The sequence below is a fragment of the Paramacrobiotus metropolitanus genome, unplaced genomic scaffold, assembly GCF_019649055.1.
Source record: "Paramacrobiotus metropolitanus isolate TYO unplaced genomic scaffold, Prichtersi_v1.0 Parri_scaffold0000058, whole genome shotgun sequence".
In the NCBI taxonomy this organism is placed as follows: domain Eukaryota; kingdom Metazoa; phylum Tardigrada; class Eutardigrada; order Parachela; family Macrobiotidae; genus Paramacrobiotus; species Paramacrobiotus metropolitanus.
The window spans coordinates 173,130-190,556 of NW_026570278.1; the positions used below are offsets into that span (position 1 = coordinate 173,130).

General features: G+C 45.4%; 3 protein-coding genes across 4 annotated transcripts; 1 reads left to right on the top strand and 2 right to left on the bottom strand.

Annotated features, from left to right (window-relative positions):
* Positions 1–282: 282 nt before the first annotated feature.
* Positions 283–3,794, bottom strand: LOC129593047 (endoplasmic reticulum chaperone BiP-like). The gene is made up of 3 exons (XM_055489228.1): positions 3,508–3,794; positions 2,386–3,002; positions 283–2,064 (listed from the first exon to the last, which is right to left on the bottom strand). The coding sequence occupies exons 1-3, from the start codon at positions 3,654–3,656 to the stop codon at positions 2,048–2,050; spliced, it is 783 nt and encodes a 260-aa protein (XP_055345203.1). The 5' UTR covers positions 3,657–3,794; the 3' UTR covers positions 283–2,047.
* Positions 3,795–4,916: 1,122 nt separating this feature from the next.
* Positions 4,917–9,217, top strand: LOC129593046 (chymotrypsin-like protease CTRL-1). Of its 2 annotated transcripts, XM_055489227.1 has the most exons (7): positions 4,917–5,158; positions 5,232–5,431; positions 5,752–5,890; positions 5,945–6,368; positions 6,532–6,611; positions 7,258–7,772; positions 9,085–9,217. In XM_055489227.1, the coding sequence occupies exons 3-6, from the start codon at positions 5,835–5,837 to the stop codon at positions 7,727–7,729; spliced, it is 1,032 nt and encodes a 343-aa protein (XP_055345202.1). In that variant the 5' UTR covers positions 4,917–5,158; positions 5,232–5,431; positions 5,752–5,834; the 3' UTR covers positions 7,730–7,772; positions 9,085–9,217. The 2 variants fall into 2 exon arrangements, with proteins under 2 accessions (XP_055345202.1, XP_055345201.1); XM_055489226.1 differs by lacking the exon at positions 9,085–9,217 and having other exon boundaries at positions 7,258–7,985.
* Positions 8,777–15,930, bottom strand: LOC129593044 (mucin-2-like). Its single transcript, XM_055489225.1, has 8 exons — positions 15,682–15,930; positions 14,845–15,090; positions 14,303–14,719; positions 11,039–12,052; positions 10,550–10,969; positions 9,832–10,059; positions 9,322–9,744; positions 8,777–9,243 (listed from the first exon to the last, which is right to left on the bottom strand). Exons 1-8 carry the CDS (start codon positions 15,752–15,754, stop codon positions 9,110–9,112), a joined length of 2,955 nt encoding a protein of 984 aa, XP_055345200.1. The 5' UTR covers positions 15,755–15,930; the 3' UTR covers positions 8,777–9,109.
* Between the last annotated feature and the right edge of the window lie 1,497 nt (positions 15,931–17,427).

The following is a 17,427-nucleotide window of genomic DNA, read 5'->3' on the forward strand; positions in this document are numbered from 1 at the left end:
TGCGATGCAATGAAATACAGCTTTTCACCAATGACGGCAAATTTGTCTCGTCGCCGACGGATGGAACGTTTCTGGCTTTCGCTTAACCCTTTAGGATACTGCTTTGTACTTAGAAAAACGTATATGGATTTCAAATCACAGTGCATTTTTACGCTTCCGTGACAGTAAACCGAAGAAAGAAGCACAGATCTCCAAGAAACAGGACGTTCAGCCCATACTCAACCACATTTCAAAACGTCAGTCTGGATTATTGATTACATTTCGGGAATCACACAATCGGAAATTTGTTTCAACAACAAAAGTAGAACGAACACAAAGCTGCAGTAAAGTAGTTCATGAGAGAGACTACAAATCTCCACAGTGAACCAAACTCACAAACTAACTAAATTTATGGCAAAGCACGGAAAACAGTTAGGCAAAAACCTGACAGCGACGGCATAAGCACGCTATGAATAACGGTGGCACAAATACAAGGCTGCTTAGAGACTAAGTGCGAAAACCGAAGAAGCCGAAGACTTTCAAACTATGATTCTATTTAAAACAGTAAATTGGGCTGTTATTACTACAAACTTTTTTGATTTACACGTAACAACTGGCTACACCAAAAGAGAAATGAATTCTTAAATAACTGTGTGAAACCGGTTAACGGGCAGATTTAATATTTCGATCAAAAATACTCAACAGTTTCAGGCTCAGAAAAAAGCATCCTGAGTCTATTCAAAGGGTTCGAACCACGATTCAAACGGCCGGAAATGGTACTCCGACCGAAGTGTCCGGCTCCAAATAGTGCTCCGACCAAGGTGTCCGGGTCCGAATAGTGCTCCAACCAAAGTGTCCGGTCAAAATAGTGCTCCGACCAAAGTGTCCGGGCTAAAATAGTGCTCCGACCAAAGTGTCCGGGCTAAAATAGTGCTCCGACCAAAGTGTCCGGGCTAAAATAGTGCTCCGACTAAAGTGTCCGGCTCTAAATAGTGCTCCGACCATAGTGCCCGGGCTGAAATAGTGCTCCGACCAAAGTGTCCGGGCTGAAATAGTGCTCCGACCAAAGTGTCCGGGCTAAAATAGTGCTCCGACCAAAGTGTCAGGGCTGAAATAGTGCTCCGACCAAAGTGTCAGGGCTGAAATAGTGCTCCGACCAAAGTGTCCGGTCAAAATAGTGCTCTGACCAAAGTGTCCGGGCTAAAATAGTGCTCTGACCAAAGTGTCCGGGCTGAAATAGGGCTCCGACCAAAGTGTCCGGTCAAAATAGTGCTCCGACCAAAGTGTCCGGGCAGAAATAGTGCTCCGACCAAAGTGTACGGTCAAAATAGCGCTCTGACTAAAGTGTCCGGGCTGAAATAGTGCTCCGACCAAAGTGTGCGGTCAAAATAGTGCTCCGACCCAATTGTCCGGGCTAAAATAGTGCTCCGACCAAAGTGTCCGGTCAAAATAGTGCTCCGACCAAAGTGTCCGGGCTGAAATAGTGCTCCGACCAAAATGTCCGGTCAAAACAGTGCTCAGACCAAAGTGTCCGGGCTGAAATAGTGCTCCGACCAAAGTGTCCGGCTCTAAATAGTGCTCCGACCATAGTGCCCGGGCTGAAATGTTGCTCCGACCAAAGTGTCCGGGCTGAAATAGTGCTCCGACCAAAATGTCCGGTCAAAACAGTGCTCAGACCAAAGTGTCCGGGCTGAAATAGTGCTCCGACCAAAGTGTCCGGCTCTAAATAGTGCTCCGACCATAGTGTCCGGGCTGAAATAGTGCTCCGACCCAAGTGTCCGGGCTAAAATAGTGCTCCGACCAAAGTGTCCGGTCAAAATAGTGCTCTGACCAAAGTGTCCGGGCTGAAATAGTGCTCGACCAAAGTGTCCTGTCAAAATAGTGCTCCGACCCAAGTTTCCGGGCTGAAATAGTGCTCCGACCAAAGTGTCCGGTTAAAATAGTGCTCTGACCAAAGTGTCCGGGCTGAAATAGTGCTTCGACCAAAGTGTCCGGCCAAAATAGTGCTCCGACCCAAGTGTCCGGGCTAAAATAGTGCTCCGCCCAAAGTGTCCGGGCTGAGACGCTCTCAGACGCTCTCAGAAGCTATCAAGAATGCAAAAATTTTTGAGTGGGCAAAATTTACGGCGGACGTTTTTTTGGCCCCCGGACGGTTTGGTCGGTTTAACGACCAAAACGTCCGCCGGACGTCTTAGTCGTCCGGACGTTTTGGTCGGTTACAACAGAGTCTGTAGACCGACTATGTCTATCAAAATTACAAAAAAAATTACAAATTATGGCAGCGTAATTATGTACATCATATTACTGTCATCATATATTATTCCGGCACAGCCAGTTCCGACCGTGCAGGGCCTACATGAAAATACTGTACTGGAAATATATTACAGTTTTATGTTACGTATTTACCCAAGTGAGTGTCCCCATTGGTTGCCAAGACCTCGAAGACCCCGTTATCAATGGTCAAGAGCGACACGTCGAAGGTGCCACCGCCCAGATCAAACACCAGAATATTCTTTTCCCCCAACTTATCCAAACCATAGGCAATGGCTGCGGCGGTCGGCTCGTTGATGATCCGCATCACATTCAGTCCACTGATGGTGCCAGCATCCTTAGTGGCCGCCCGTTGCGCGTCGTTGAAGTAGGCCGGCACGGTGACGACAGCATGCGTCACGGGATGGCTGAGGTAGGCCTCCGCGGCCTCCTTCAACTTGCCCAGCACCATGGCGCTGATCTCTTCGGGCGTGAAGATCTTCTTTCTGCCTGCTACGGTCACCTGCACGTGGGGTTTCCCGTGGCGGTTGACCACTTTGAAGGGATAGTGCGGGATGTCGGCCTGCACGGAGGGATCCGCCCACTCACGCCCAATTAGACGCTTCACGTCGAAGACGGTGTTCTCCGGGTTGGACGTCAGCTGGTTCTTCGCGGCGTCACCCACGAGACGCTGGCCGTCGGAGGTGAAGGCCACATACGAGGGCGTAATGCGGTTGCCTTGATCGTTGGCGATGATCTGCACGTGGCCATTTCTAATCAGACAAAATAAATACGCCTCAGAGTACGTCTCAGTATTCTGTTCTAACCAATTTACTGATTATAAAGTACTACGTAGTAAACTTCACATCGCATTTGCCGAATGAACGGAATACATTTAGTTCTATTCGGATAACAACTCTACCTAGCTACACGGCGTCACCCATATTACGCGGCTTGCGCCACGTCAAAAACACAACAATGACAGGCTTCAGGAAATCTGTCCGTAAATTTCTCTTTTTACTAAGCTGTACATACCGGTGCGGCTTGTGCAGTTAAAACGGTAAATAATTAAATGTATTAATTATTTTGTAGATATGACCGTTCAATTAAACGTAGAAGGGATATTTAAGAAAAAGGTTAACGTTGTCGACGGCTACTTTGTTCTCTTAACTAATGCAAAAACCAAAGTCAAGCAAAAACAAAGTTTTTGGGACATAACGCTGTCCATCACGGTGCTTCACTGTTTCCGATGTCTAGCACAGAAAAACGCTTACTCACTTGTAAACTCCGACGCATGAGTAAGTTGTTCCGAGATCAATGCCAATCACGGTACCGACATTTTTGGCATCTTCTTCGGCTTTCTTCTCAGCAGCGAAAGCCGAAAGTAGAAAGGCGATGTATATAAAGAAGACGGCCGTCCTGCACATTGTAGAAGGAGGGATTCTAAACTGGTGAAAATTATCAATAGAAATCCGTGTAGATCCGAAACCGTTACAAAACTGTAATCGAAAATTCGGGAATAACTGTGTCAACTACCACAAGTGTCAAGTTAAGATAGTATTTCAAGTCAGTCGTTCGTTCTGCGATTCGTTCTGGAATTATTTGATCTACGAAATATCACAATAGTGAGCCAGCACACACATCAGGGCTATTTCTGTGGAGGGAAACCTGGCAAGTTGCCGGCGTGGTCCAATGAAACCGCAGCACGTTCAAAATGGGCGGAAGAAGCCGCGGAATCGTGGAATCATTCCGACGGGTCCATGAGATTATTGATCAGCAGTGCGATTAAACGTGGCGGTATCAACGTATCGTATCATTCTCTTGTGTAACAGTTTTCAACCGCAGTCCCACAACTGTTGCAGATATAAAGTTCGAGATAATCTGTGTATGGTACTTACAAATTTTAAATATATATTTTTAATCATTTTTTTCGTGGTTTTATGTTATTCGTCAGCTCTGAATACTGTATTCACACAAACATCAACAAAATTTCTTGCCTACACTGCTGCATCCTCGATTTTAAGCTGCTGAATGCTTGACAGACTACTGTTAACGGTTAACTGTAGTTGCTGCAAAATTAAAAGCAAAGGTATTTTCCTATCATGTCAATACCTTTTTTAGATCAAATTTACACTAAATATGTAACAGGTGGCTGAAAAACTGCCGGTCTGATTGATTAAAGTGCGGCTGGTTCGACGTTTGATTAACACCGTGCAAATTTTTTCAGTTAAAGCTGTTTGCATGTTCACAGTAATAACCGGATACTTAGTTTATTAATTATTATTTTTAAATTGAATAATTAAGGTGCGCGAGCCTGCATCACAAGTGTCTTGTGAGCCATGTATAGTATCGTATGTACAATGATTCACAAACGTGTTCACAAACAGACGCATGAATGCACACTGGCTTGTTGTCGTAAACAAGCCAAAGGTTGCCGCGCATGATAAAAATTTGCGACCTTGAATGCGATATCAGCTGGTCTTTTACAAATCCAGTTGGTCGATTTTTCGTCACAAAGGAACTGCGGGTTTCCTGTGCAATCGGCGGCAAACGTTGAATCATCGGCACATTCATCAACACCATACTTTCTACAATCACATGTGCACGTCGCGTGCTCACTGCTTAGTGTTCATAGTCCAAACAAGTCATGCAGTGGCTGAGTCGTCGGCATCTAACGATTCCAGCTTGTTCCGCGTCCACACGAGCGCTTACTTAACTCGTATAATTATTGTAACATCCTCGTTGCACCCAGCCGAGCGTCAGTACTGCTCTAATCAGGAATCAAAATCACGGATGATGTCCCGGACTTGAAAATGCGCGGTAATAAAATACTCGCAACGCTTATGCCTTATTCTGTCTTCGGGCAGTTGGACAATGATGTATACATGGATTGTCGTTATTGGAGCGTGCTGCTGGACAGCGGCATTGGGTATGTAAACATCTTGCACGATCACACAGACCGACATCCATATGGTGCTGAGTTCCGCTGGATGGATTTGTAGGTGGCCCAGTGGAAAGCATAATTCCTGCCGAATATCCAGATGTCGAGGGAGCGGTCGTGAATGGCTCACCTGAGGACGTCTTTGCAGGAAATGCAGATTTTGACGAATCAGACAGTGCCACCGTTATCCCGCCAAGTTATCCCGATGAAGAGACCTATCCACTGGCACAATAAAACCTCCCATCGGTGGACTAATCATTAGTAAGTGTGTGTCACTCATTTCGACAGCCTACGGTAACGTACGGTTTCGCGGTGATCCTATATCTCGCCTTAACTAAGGCTTGATTAGGTATCAGCACTTTAGCAACGACCAAGTAGTGTACTAGCAGAGCGTAGTAGCCGATTACAGGGAAGTAGGAACCGGAAAACCTATCGGTTTACTGCTATGTTACTCGTGCGGGAAACCTGATCAGTATGTAGCGCTTAGCCTTAAATCGGCGTTGGCTCCAGTTGTTACTGTATTGATAAATTAATTGTGCGTTTCGCCCATTTGGTTATCAGCTCACGCTGAATGTTTCTAGATGGTGAATCTGCACCGAACAACGAGTTCCACTTTATCGTCAGCATCCGCCGAGACGATAGCCATATCTGTGGTGGGTCGCTCATGCCGGATCTGAAATCCGTCATCACCGCCGCTCATTGTGTGCATGATGAAAAATCGTAAGCACCACATCATGTCTAAAAAATAGCAGCACCTGACGGATTCCTTAACAGGGGCAGGCGCATTCCAGTACGGGAGCTCAGCATCGCGGTGGGCATCCGCCGCCTCGTCAACGTCCCACCGTCCAACGTAATCACGGTGCGCGAAGCCGTTGTTCATCCCGACTACCATCATAAAAAGATCCTCAACGACATCACCATCCTGCGCTTAGCGACCACGGCCGCCGGAATACTGGGCGTATCCAGCGTGAAACTTCCGCCCGCCAATGCCGAGCCGGCTCCGGGTACAACACTGCACACCGCAGGCTGGGGGCGGACGCAAGAGGGAGAGGCGAGTGCGGCGTCAGAACAGCTGCTAAAGACCACGCTGAAGGTCGTGGATCGCGAGCGGTGTCGACGTTCCCTGGGTGCAACAAGACGGAGTCATATTCCTCCCAGCCAAATCTGTACCGAGAATCAGGCGTCCGGCACGTGCAATGTACGTTGTACCTCTGGCCATTTGTAACCGTGGCACAGCCTATTTTTTTACTGCAAATAATCATCAAGGAATTTGATTTCGTGGTATATTGAAGGATGTTAAAACAGCGTCAATAACCATGAAAATAATGCTGTTACTTACGTAATAATTGCGTTTGTGGTAGGGCGACAGCGGCGGTCCGCTGGTTAATCGGCGGAGTGGTGGGGATTATTTGGTTGGTTTGACCAGCTACGGCCTCAGAGGGTACGTTAACGGAACGGATAATTATATCTGAAAAGAAAGATATAGTGCAAGCTCAGCAACACCATTTAGCAATACCGTTAGAAAGTCTTCGATGCATTAGGGAAAACCGGTTCTGGTCATTCTACTAAATATTACAAACTAGGAAAGTGCACTCGCTTTTGGCGGGCACTGCATGACCGAAGCGTAGCAGGAATGCATTGTAAATAACTTGCATTTAGAATGTTGCCGGTACAGTAGCATTATACGACGTTTGCAATATTTTGTAGTTAGCACTGTTTAGTTAGCAAGTGACCCGGTACACATATTTACTCTTTGGCATTGGTTTTGGCCGCTAATTTGATTGGCTTGTTCTTCGGCTTGCCATCCTCCAACGTCTCTTCGAATGCCTAATCAAATTTTATAAAAAAGGGAGAGGTAGCTTTCAACAAATGTTCTTTCGGGTCCGCTGACATTGTGGTCGGTTCAACGACCAAAATCTCCGTCGGGCACCTTGACCATCCTGACGTTCTGCTGGGTTACTGTCATCTTTTTAAGTGATTCAGTTCACCTGTCGTTCATGTGGATCACTCGTCAAGGGACCGAGTCAGGATGTTGTCGTTATTTGTACGCCACTCTCGAACGCTGCTTAACTGTTTTGTGTCCGCAGATGCACTCTCAACACAGCGGACGTTTTCACCAAAGTCAGCCACTTTACAGAATGGATCCAACGTGTCACCAACGGGGATACCCCTTCCCACACCCAACCTATTCCAGCCCCCGCGCATCCTGCAAACCCTGAAAGCCCACCAGGGGATTTTCGAGAAGATAATCCCACTCCTGCTCCCGGGCCAAGTAATGGTGTCTTGCAACCAGGAGGTTGCGGAGGCGCAGGGACAAGAGGATGTGACGCAACCCGACTGCTGCCTAATTATAACTGTCGCACGGTGGGAGCAACATTGTGGTGCAAGACGAAACACGGTGAACTGCCGTGTACAGTCTCCGGAAATAGACCCATCTGTCGGTTAAGATCCGGTATCCCGTCGCCCGGTGGAGCCCGAAGACCACAGGGCGCTAACGTGCGTCATTGCTACTCTCAGGGACACAAGACCCATTGCACTATCCGGTCATCTTCCGGATAGTACCAGCTACCAAGGCCTGAAAATGATCCATTCGCGATGTTACGTTAGTATTAACTTTTAAACCGTTAGAAAACACTCAAAAATCAAGCCGATAGAGTAGTATTGCGGCAGGAGATGAGCGTTAAATGGACACAAAAACAAAATGGACTAATACAATTTTCATGTTTCTGGCATTTAATATGTGTGTGTTAGCACTTTATTAGCATTTCTCAATAAAGGACGTCTGGCATGTTATCAAACGCAGTGTGACCATGTCCGTGTACAGTCCGTTTTGTATTTGTTGGTCCAGAGGTTTAAAAGAAGAGGTGCGGCTAAAACACAGCGTTAGAGAGAAGGACAATGCGTCGGCTCTTTGCGTTCACCGACATCCATTCAGATTCAAAATCAGTGTGCCGCGGTAGTGCAGCAAGCACAGTGCGCATGCAACCCCACTCACCGCGGTGCGCCTGAACCAAACACTACTGAAGCGGACTGTAGGTTAACGCAGTCGGTAAAGGTTGCTTGCTTGTTATGGAAAGTACTCGCAAAAAGTCCCTGACTTGTGAGCGTTTTCCCTTTAGCCGTTATTATTGGTGACCGAAGCCATCAATGAAGTACTGACGCCGTCACAGCGGTTGGAAACCGTGCAAAAAGCCGCTAAAGAACTTTAATATTTATCTTTTTTATGCTTGAGTTTTTTGCACAAGTGGAAAAGAACAGAAGGAGTAAAACCAGATGCTTGCCACCGTTTCTCTGCATTGCTGCCGTCATCCGCCTGGAGTGTAACCTAACGGCATCACATATGGTTAATTCTGACGCGTTACGTAGCTCCATGTTCAGCCATAACGTCACACTCCAGCCGGGCGACGGCATCAATACCTGGGAACGGTGGAAGTCATCTACTTTTGCGTCGTCTGTTCGCACACTGCTCACGAGCTCAGGAACGCCAAGAACGGTGGCCGGTTATTAAAGATGATCCGCATATCCTTAGAAAACGATTTGATTCGCCCAATCGGAAATTTAAGTTACATCGTTTTCAAGTTTTACTACGTAACACTGTAACAGTAATGTCAATGTGTACCCAATATGAACGACATTATGACGATGATCAGTCTTAATTACTCGTACAATCTTTACTAAGCGGCAAACAACCTAGCAGGTAATAGCTATGATACTCGTCGGACGCAGTCACTACGAGTACGCACAATGCCGGTACCTGCTGTTCCGGATAATATATGAGTCGTCACACGTATAACCATAAACACAAGCAGAACGCTGAGGTACTAACAGGTACTAGCAGTCTAACAGCCGAGGAGGGCTAACAACGATGGTCTTTAAGTTTCTTCCTTATCTAAAACCGTGGTTTCCTTTTGCAGAGATATTTTAGCACTTTCGGTCGCTTCAACGCCCTCCGGACCCGTTATCAAATCTCCTGTCGCTTTCACTGTTGTCGTCCCTTTTACCCGACCCATCAACGGACGTCGTGTCTCTCGGTCCAGCCGTGGTTGTAGTCTCGCAAATGTCCGTCTCAGCACCTGCAACCGATGTCGTGGCAACATAGTGAATGTACCATAATTACGTTCCGCTGGACGCGTAAATAGAATAATTCTTACCTTTCCGCGTTACGATATCGTCGATTGCAATAGATTGACCTCTGGTCGTACACTGGTTGCTGTGATGTGCGACAAAGTTGATAGTGAAACTATCGTTCTCCGCAATGGCAAACGCGGTCGTAACAGTGTAGGTGTAATTTCCCATGTTAATATTGTCTTTTGCGTAATCCGCTGTGCTGCCCCAGATTACGCGATCCGGAATTCGAGATTCACTGCCGTTCCCGATACGGACATCCAAAAAATAGCTCTCTAATTCGTTGTCGCTAATGACCGGCGCGTGTGAGAACTGTATAATGAATGTGAGGTTATAATGCACACATGCAGCGACGGTAACAACTGGAGTGCGCAACACAGCTTTCCCCACAACACGGGCAGAAGAAGTCCCCACCGAGCACTGGGACACTGCTTGCATATTTTTGGACGCTGCAAACAGATACAATCATTTTTGCAGATGGCCAAAATTCACAGCAAACGGAAAGTCTTCTCATTCAGAATTTTGTTTACATTTACCTCGTTGGGCCACATCAAAGCGGTGACGAAGCCAAGTGAACTTTGGATCCCAGTTTCGGCAATACCAAACTCCCTGGTACGGACCAAAACTACATACCAATTTTGAACTCTCCGATTGTGGCAACGCAATCCAGGACGCGCACATTAGGTCGGCACATAATTTTGGGGACGGTGTTGTGGTCCAGGGTGTTGTAGGCGGCGGGGTGGTTGGGCACGCCTTTTCTTTCGCTGTCATGTTTAAGAAGGGATGAAAGCGTCCGGGTTAAAGAGACCAAATGTAAGTCTAGAACTACCGTTTAGAAAGCTCAAGTTAGAGTAGCCCAAGTCTTTAAGTTGGGCGGACTCTGCTGTTAACACATTTCTGGAAGAAACAATATTACTAGGAAAAATGCACGTTGGCGTGCATTTGTCAGACCGGAGCGCAGCATCTCCTTTGAGTAAGTATTTGTATAATACATTTTAATACTACAAACTTTAGTTTGAAGCACTTAATAATTTGATCTGTCAGAGCACTTTACTATATGCATATGTAGAATAATAAATTTTTATATCATTTTTCAAAACAACTTAGCAACATAAGCATGCACTTCCAATTACTTTTTGGAAATGGATTTCGTAATAACCTTTCGTAACGGACAGAAATCAACGAAAGTATTAGTCTTGAATATAGAGGACCTTCGCTACGCTCCGGTCGATAATTCAATTACAATGTATGTACCTTGCTTGGTTACAATGTCATCGATGGAAATTGTCGCTCGGTTTATCCGGCAGCCGTCATTGTGGTGTGCAATAAAATGAACATTGAAGGACCCGTTTGCTCCGACTGTGTAAGTGGTCGAGTTATAGAGAAACTGATTGGTCAAATTTGCGAAGTCTGTCGGATAATCTGTTGGCTTCCCCCAGATGATGCTGCTTTCTGATGGAATCGCTGCTTCGTTTGGCCTGCCAATTCTTACGTCGAAAAAATACTTGCTGTCGAAATCAGGCGGTGCGGAAAGCATGTAGCGGAAGCTGATGTTATACATCACACTTTCGCTGACTTGTACAGGCGGTGTGATAATTGCTGCAACGGCTTCTGGCCTTACTACAGATACGCCACTTCTTCGGGAGCACCGTGAGACAGCAAAATTTTTAGTCTCTGAAAAAACAAAACCGTAAAAAAATTAACTGATGGATCAATATCGTGGTGTGTTGGCGCTCTGTATACCTGTGGGCGATGTGACAATATCAAATACGAAGTTCAACCAGGGAATCGTCCTGTTCCAACTGCGGCACATCACGATATTCAGCTCGTCAGGCCTCTGCTGCCGAATCCCGAAACCGCAGTTTAATTTATTTACGGTACTCGAACCAAGCGGCATCCAATCCACACAGGGAGAATTTTGAATTGGGCAAGCGGTAACAGCAGAATCCGTCGATGAAGAGTAATCGTATGAAATGGCTGTAGAGTTGGAAGTTGTCTCCTCTAACGTTGTATCTAAGGTCACACTGGTTTCAGTTGAATCGAGACTCGTTCCACTAACACCATCTGTCGTGGTTTCTTTCGTTGTGGTCGTATCGGCTGTCATCGGCGTAGTTGACTCAATGGCCGATGTAGGTGTGCTTTCATCTGACTCAGATATAGTTTCCTCCGATGTAGTTTCCTCCGATGGTGTAGGCACAGTTTCAGTCGGTTTGGGCGTGGTGGAGCTTGGCTCTTGAGTGATTTCCGTTAGCGAGGGTGTTGTGTCTTCCGGTATAGGAGTGGTCTCCTCTGGTCCAGGTGTGGTTTCCTCTGGGATGGATATGGTTTCTTCTGATACAGACGTAGTTTCATTTGGTTCATGTGCTTCCGTGCCTGGTTTGACAGGGACAGTCGTTGTACTTGTTGTTGTTAAACCAGTATCTGAAGTGCCCGTTGCAGTACTGGGCGTTGTCTCCGATGTAGTGGTGTCGGTTTCAACGAGTGGCGTCGATGTGGATATTGTGGTGTCAGTGGAGGGGGTGCTCGAATGTTGTTCAGGATACACTGTGGTTGTGCCGGACGTTGTGGCAGTGTCTGCAATATCTGTCGGAGATGACGATACTGAGGTGGTCGGAGACGGCTCTGCAGTGGTTATGAAGGGAGTTGTGGGAGGTGTTGTGTCGGGTACGACTGGTGTCGGTGTTGATGGTGGAGTCGTTTCAGGGGAAGCTTCGGTGGTTGTTGGACAGATGCCGGACGCGGGCGTAGCCGTTGTGGCTGAAACACGGCACGCAAGGTCGGCTTGCTTTTTACTTTAACACTGCTGAATTTTTAAGGCCAAACGGCACTGAATAGGGCTGACTACTTCTGTAAAGCGGACGTTCGCCTGGAGCTTTTTAATCGGCTTCATATCACAATAACGTAAAAGTGAAAGGGTACCATTACTACGATAAATGCGCCAACGCAGGCAGGGGATAAAAGGTGGCAGTGGCACCTGCCACTGGCAATTGCCACCGGCAGTGGCAGTTGCCACTACGCGTTATGGCAAGCGATGAAACGTGGCAACTGCCAGAATATCGTCCTATTCCCTGTACATGTCAGTTTTAAAAGCACTCAAACACACTTTAAAACTGCGAACTTCGAGGTGCGGAGGACGCTAATTTTCTCGTTACGGAACTCAAAAACACTTAATACTTTTAAATGCGTACTTATATACGCATGGACCACGTCAAGTAAGATACCGTAATTAAACGGTATCTTGAACCGTAATTACGAAAAGCCTTTTTTATAGGAGGGACGCGAACCGATTGCATATCGAGTATTCGCCCGTTGCTTATCCAAAACATTAAAAGAAAAATCGAAAGCAACCAGAATAAAAAATTCGTTTGTACAGCGACCATACTGCACTTTCACATAAAGGATAATAAGCAGACGAGCTGTTTGTCTGCCAGGGTCAACCGCGCTGGCATTTTAACTGAAGTATAGTTAATCACTGCAGTAAGTATCACTGAAAGCGTCTATTTTGATATGACGCGATTTTCAGGACAATAATAATATTTTGAAAAAAATATTCACAGAGAACAGTGTAGGTTTCTTGTATACTGGATATCTTGCCCACTTTTTTAAATGACTGCCATTCTGTGGTACTACTTTTGCTCGCTGGGTTTCTACGATCTCGGAATGAGCATTCCGTTTACATCGAGGTGCTCGAATTTTTGGAATCGACATTTAGCTTCAACCTCGAGAAAGTTTCGTGACAACAGCCATGATCCCGATATGAACGGGCCTACCTGGAGCAATAGCACAGGGACTAACTATTCTGGAAGAAACAGTGTTGAGCTTGTGCTGCAGGGCCGCAGGTCCTCTGTGATAACGCTGAAGAAACTTATATGTTTCGACACGGCATCACCCCGTACGGTGCAGAATCACGAAAACGGTCTCATGCAGGTCGCGATTTCTGGTCGCGGTGTTTACTTGTAAAAGGATATGCCGCAAGCGGCACATCCTTATACATTTATTTTATTCACATACCTTAGTCCGTTACATTGTTAAAATATCTTTGACTCTGAAGCAATTATTGCGTAAGAAAAAATAACAACAGTTGAGAAACCGACAGGAAACTTTCAAGGGGCGATCTCTTCTCTGCCGTACGATTTTTCTACGAATACGTTTCTAAAATTAGGGAACACGTTTGCACTGTTTACTTGTATTATATACAGGCAGAAAAAAGAAATACAGTTTATGGAAACGAAGAAGAAAAACTGATGCAGTGGAGGTGTGCGTACCGATTTCAACAGCTTACTGAGTAACCCTAGTAAAATACCGTCCCATTTACCGAAATACCGTGCTTCAATCGTGAGAGGCACAGACTGTGAGTGCTCTGTAACTGTGACAGCGCTGAACCTGCTGAACCGCGGTGCAGCGCTCGGTCACAAGACCCCGGCTTACGTGTCCATGGGTGTTCAGTGTTCTATAGAGTCGATTTGGAAAAATACAAAGACTCTCCCTTTAAAACTTGTCGTTGGTTGGCAGATTCGTCTCTTGCTGATGCTTAGTTTTTGGCAGTTACCACGTTTTATCGCTTGCCACAACGCGTAGTGGCAACTGCCACTGCCGCTGGCAGTTGCCAGTGGCAGGTGCCACTGCCACCTTTTATCTCCTGCCGCAAACGCACGCATTTCAGTTCCAACATAGCGGTCCAATGCGGACGATTTGCGCGCATTGGATTTGATCCTGTTACCCAGACTACCCTATCCCCAGTTTTTCAGTCGTACTCTGTACAGGTACGTGTAGTATAATTATATTTTCTTCAGTTGAGCCGATCACTTTCAATAACAATAATAAGTTGTCACAAAAGTTGTTAAATTAAACCGAATTATATGTTAGAAATAACACCAAACACTGTTTCATTTAAGTGGGCAGCTCTTCCGCACAACCTGTTGAACTTTAAACGGCGCAGCTTATCAGCTAACGAACGCTTCCTGCTCAATTTCCAGCTAATTAAACAACGACAAAGCGCTTACTGACCGTATTGGATCCTGATACTGTCCACAGCGATCTCTTTAAGACTGACTTCACAGTTATCATTGTGGTACGCGAACCAGTATAATACGTACGGTTCGCTTTGGTCACGGTGAAAGACTGCTTCGACAGATTTCCAAACGTTAGGAAGAACTCCATCGTAGTCTTCTTCTCTGCCCCAGATCAGCTCAATGGGAAATGTGTGCCCATAATCCTCAACAAATACTTGGAGATGAAACTGGTTTTGTGGATTAACAGAATCAAAAACCGGATAATCGGACAATCGATACCAAAATGTCACGCGCCACACAGTACATGATGTCACACCGATGTTGGGGCTCTTCAGGACGGCCACGGCATCTTGACTTTCGGGCGCAGCACCGAAAGGTCGCCTGGTGCAACGTGATAAAGCTATCACATCAACTGCAAGAAATACATATCGAGGGAAAAATTACAGTGAAAAAAAACATGACGCGACAATTAAAAAAAGGCTTAAATAACCCACAGTCATGGCCCACAACTTCTAGCAATCCTTGATTCATACTTACGAATTTTCTCATCAAAATTCGGATAATTTTCCACCAAATCAAATTGATACGGAAAGTATCTATAGCCGCGGAACCAATTGGGGCAGATGTCAATGCCTGTGGCTGTGTTGTCCAGCTGGATTTCCGTTCCAAAATCACAACTGCCTCCGTTCAAATTTGCCCACCTGTAACATGGCGTTGGTAGAGGGCAAACAGCCCGCTCACTTTTCTCACAAAGTGCGCCAAAGCGCTTTATTGAAGTTGCCCCTGAAAATGGAAAAAAGTTTGGTGCAGCTGGTTGGGCGCGTGAGATCAAAGAATTTCCGTAGAATATCTCGGCGCTGGCTTATTACTTTGTAATGTTACTGATAGTTGCTCGCATTAACACTTATTACTCATAGTTATAATACAAATGTAGTCATCAAGTTACTATTTTTCTTATTACTGTTACTCAGAATCTGACAATCTAGCATCTATTTGTTTTACAGGCTGCAGTAAGTAGTTAACGAAAATGTAGGGCAAGAATATGCGTATTAATCTGAGTACTAGAGCACTGTGCACCATCGCCCCTTGTGGCCAGTTGGCAGCCTGGAGTATAAAAAGGGCGCGTTCAGTGTACCTAGCCACATTCGGCATTGATGTACCATTCGTTGCTGCAATTATTTTGTTTTTTGTTTGCTGTCTTTTGTCATGAGGTTGTTTGCTATGCGGCTGTGTATTTACAATGAAGAATATGCCCCTTTTAGCAGTTGTTCTGTATGTAACTGGAAACAAAACAACAATACGGGAAATCACATGTAATTTTTGAAGAAAATAAAGAATCTCCTTGACGACGTCCCTAATGCAAAGGCATCTTACCAAGCAGTAAAAGCGTTATTACTGTCCGTAATTCACTGTGACTCTTTGAAGTAATTTTCATGGGCGAATCCATCCTTCTGTCAAGTCGGTTATAAGAAAGGGCCTTCCAGATGCGGACCAGTACATGTGTCGCAGTGATTGTGGTTTTCTCAAAGGGAATGTTGCAAACAAGTTACATGGTTCTACACGGTAAAATAATTTTGCAATCGCATCGTTGCGTCAAATTTAGCTGATAACCACTACCTTATAGGTGATAGTTTTACGCTGTCTATGTGCAATCTGTTGGCTTTCCGTCCACGCAAAGCTGCGTTTTATTTTTATCTCCTTTGATTCCGTTGGCATTTACTAGTGCCGAGAACAATGCGCCAGCTGTATACTTTTCAGTTGAGCGCGCTTGCCCGTTATCGGCGCTAGTTTCTTCTTATCTTCAGTTATGCAAAACCTGTCTAATTACATAATACCGGGCACTTTTACAAAGTAATGTCACCATTTAAAGAATGCAAAAGCGTAACGATACTACTACGGATCAAAGTACTAGAAGCCTTTGAACATGGGATTGTTAAGCGACAAAAGTTGCTGTTGAGCAGTTTTTTTTAACTAGAACAAGTTGCCAGAAACAGTTGTTAATATCCGAAGCACTGTGGTTGAGATTTATCTAAGCAAACGGACTTTCTTTTTCTAAATTTCGTGTACGCTTTTTATTTGGCTTGAGAGGCAAAAGCAGAACCCAGGGTAGCTCGGCCTGGTTGAAACTCAGAAGTTCACGCCCTTTACGGTATGCGTATATTTAAGGGAGAAGTGGCCGGGTGCATGGTACCAAATTCGTGTACATGCATGAAAGCTTTCATTTTCGCGCACTTCCAAACACATTCGCGTTCCGGTTTATAACATTCTGTGGCCCGAAGAATTGTATACATTCGAGTGAAAACCGTTTGTGCGCGTAACATCCGGTTTAGAAGTTATGGCTGTTAGAAAATTCCAAAAAGTTTAAATACATTCAGGTGTACCAAAAGTCTCATTATGGACCGATGTCCCTCAAACTGGCATGTAAATGCACATAACCAAAAATCCTTTACACCGATCCACTGTTCCAGCATGTTTTTCTAATTTTGAAATGAAATTTATAAAATTGAAAACTTATTTCAAAATCTGAAAAAAATCGTGGAAGTCTGCATCGGTGCTGTTCTGTTCTGAAACGCCGCCGCTGTTCACATCCAACTGCGGAAGACTTGCTTCGGTTTTTTAAACCTAAATCCGCACCAGAAGTGAAAGCTGGTTGATGACTTTGTTGTGCTCCCGAATTTTTTGCTGCCATGAGCAGCCTTCGGTCTTGCATAAATAAAAGAAAACTGTGGTGTGATAAAATTCAGATATCATGGCCAATTGTTTGGCCGTTAAAGCGTTTGAACCTAATTGAGAAAAACGTAAAAAACTAATGGTGCGCATCCGGTCAACAGGATATCCGGCCGCATTATTCTCTCGATGTACTTTATCTTCGTCAACGCGAAACAATTATTTTGCAGATAAGACACTCTGATAGAATATTACTGTTGTGTATTTATAGAACTTACCCTATATCTCTGCTTCATCGACCTACCGCGCCTTCGACGTCGGCGTTGCCGCGATTTGGAGATGTCATTCTCTGTGTTGCAGTTTTCCACCATGTTGCTAATCACATTGTCAATGGACAGTGGTGGCCACATCTGTGATGCAAATCATTTACCGTAAATTGGAACTCCTAAAGGC

Bases quoted from the DNA above. Each gene is read 5' to 3' on its own strand.
- LOC129593047 (XM_055489228.1), bottom strand. From the start codon at position 3,656: ATGTGCAGGACGGCCGTCTTCTTTATATACATCGCCTTTCTACTTTCG. The intron at 3,003-3,507 runs GTGAGTAAGCGT...TTGTCTGATTAG, and splicing joins TCATGCGTCGGAGTTTACAA to AAATGGCCACGTGCAGATCA.
- LOC129593046 (XM_055489227.1), top strand. From the start codon at position 5,835: ATGCCGGATCTGAAATCCGTCATCACCGCCGCTCATTGTGTGCATGAT. The intron at 6,369-6,531 runs GTACGTTGTACC...CGTTTGTGGTAG, and splicing joins AGGCGTCCGGCACGTGCAAT to GGCGACAGCGGCGGTCCGCT. The intron at 6,612-7,257 runs GTACGTTAACGG...TTGTGTCCGCAG, and splicing joins ACCAGCTACGGCCTCAGAGG to ATGCACTCTCAACACAGCGG.
- LOC129593044 (XM_055489225.1), bottom strand. From the start codon at position 15,754: ATGGATTCGCCCATGAAAATTACTTCAAAGAGTCACAGTGAATTACGG. The intron at 12,053-14,302 runs GTCAGTAAGCGC...GCCGTGTTTCAG, and splicing joins CAGTATCAGGATCCAATACG to CCACAACGGCTACGCCCGCG. The intron at 9,745-9,831 runs GTAAATGTAAAC...ATCTGTTTGCAG, and splicing joins CTTTGATGTGGCCCAACGAG to CGTCCAAAAATATGCAAGCA.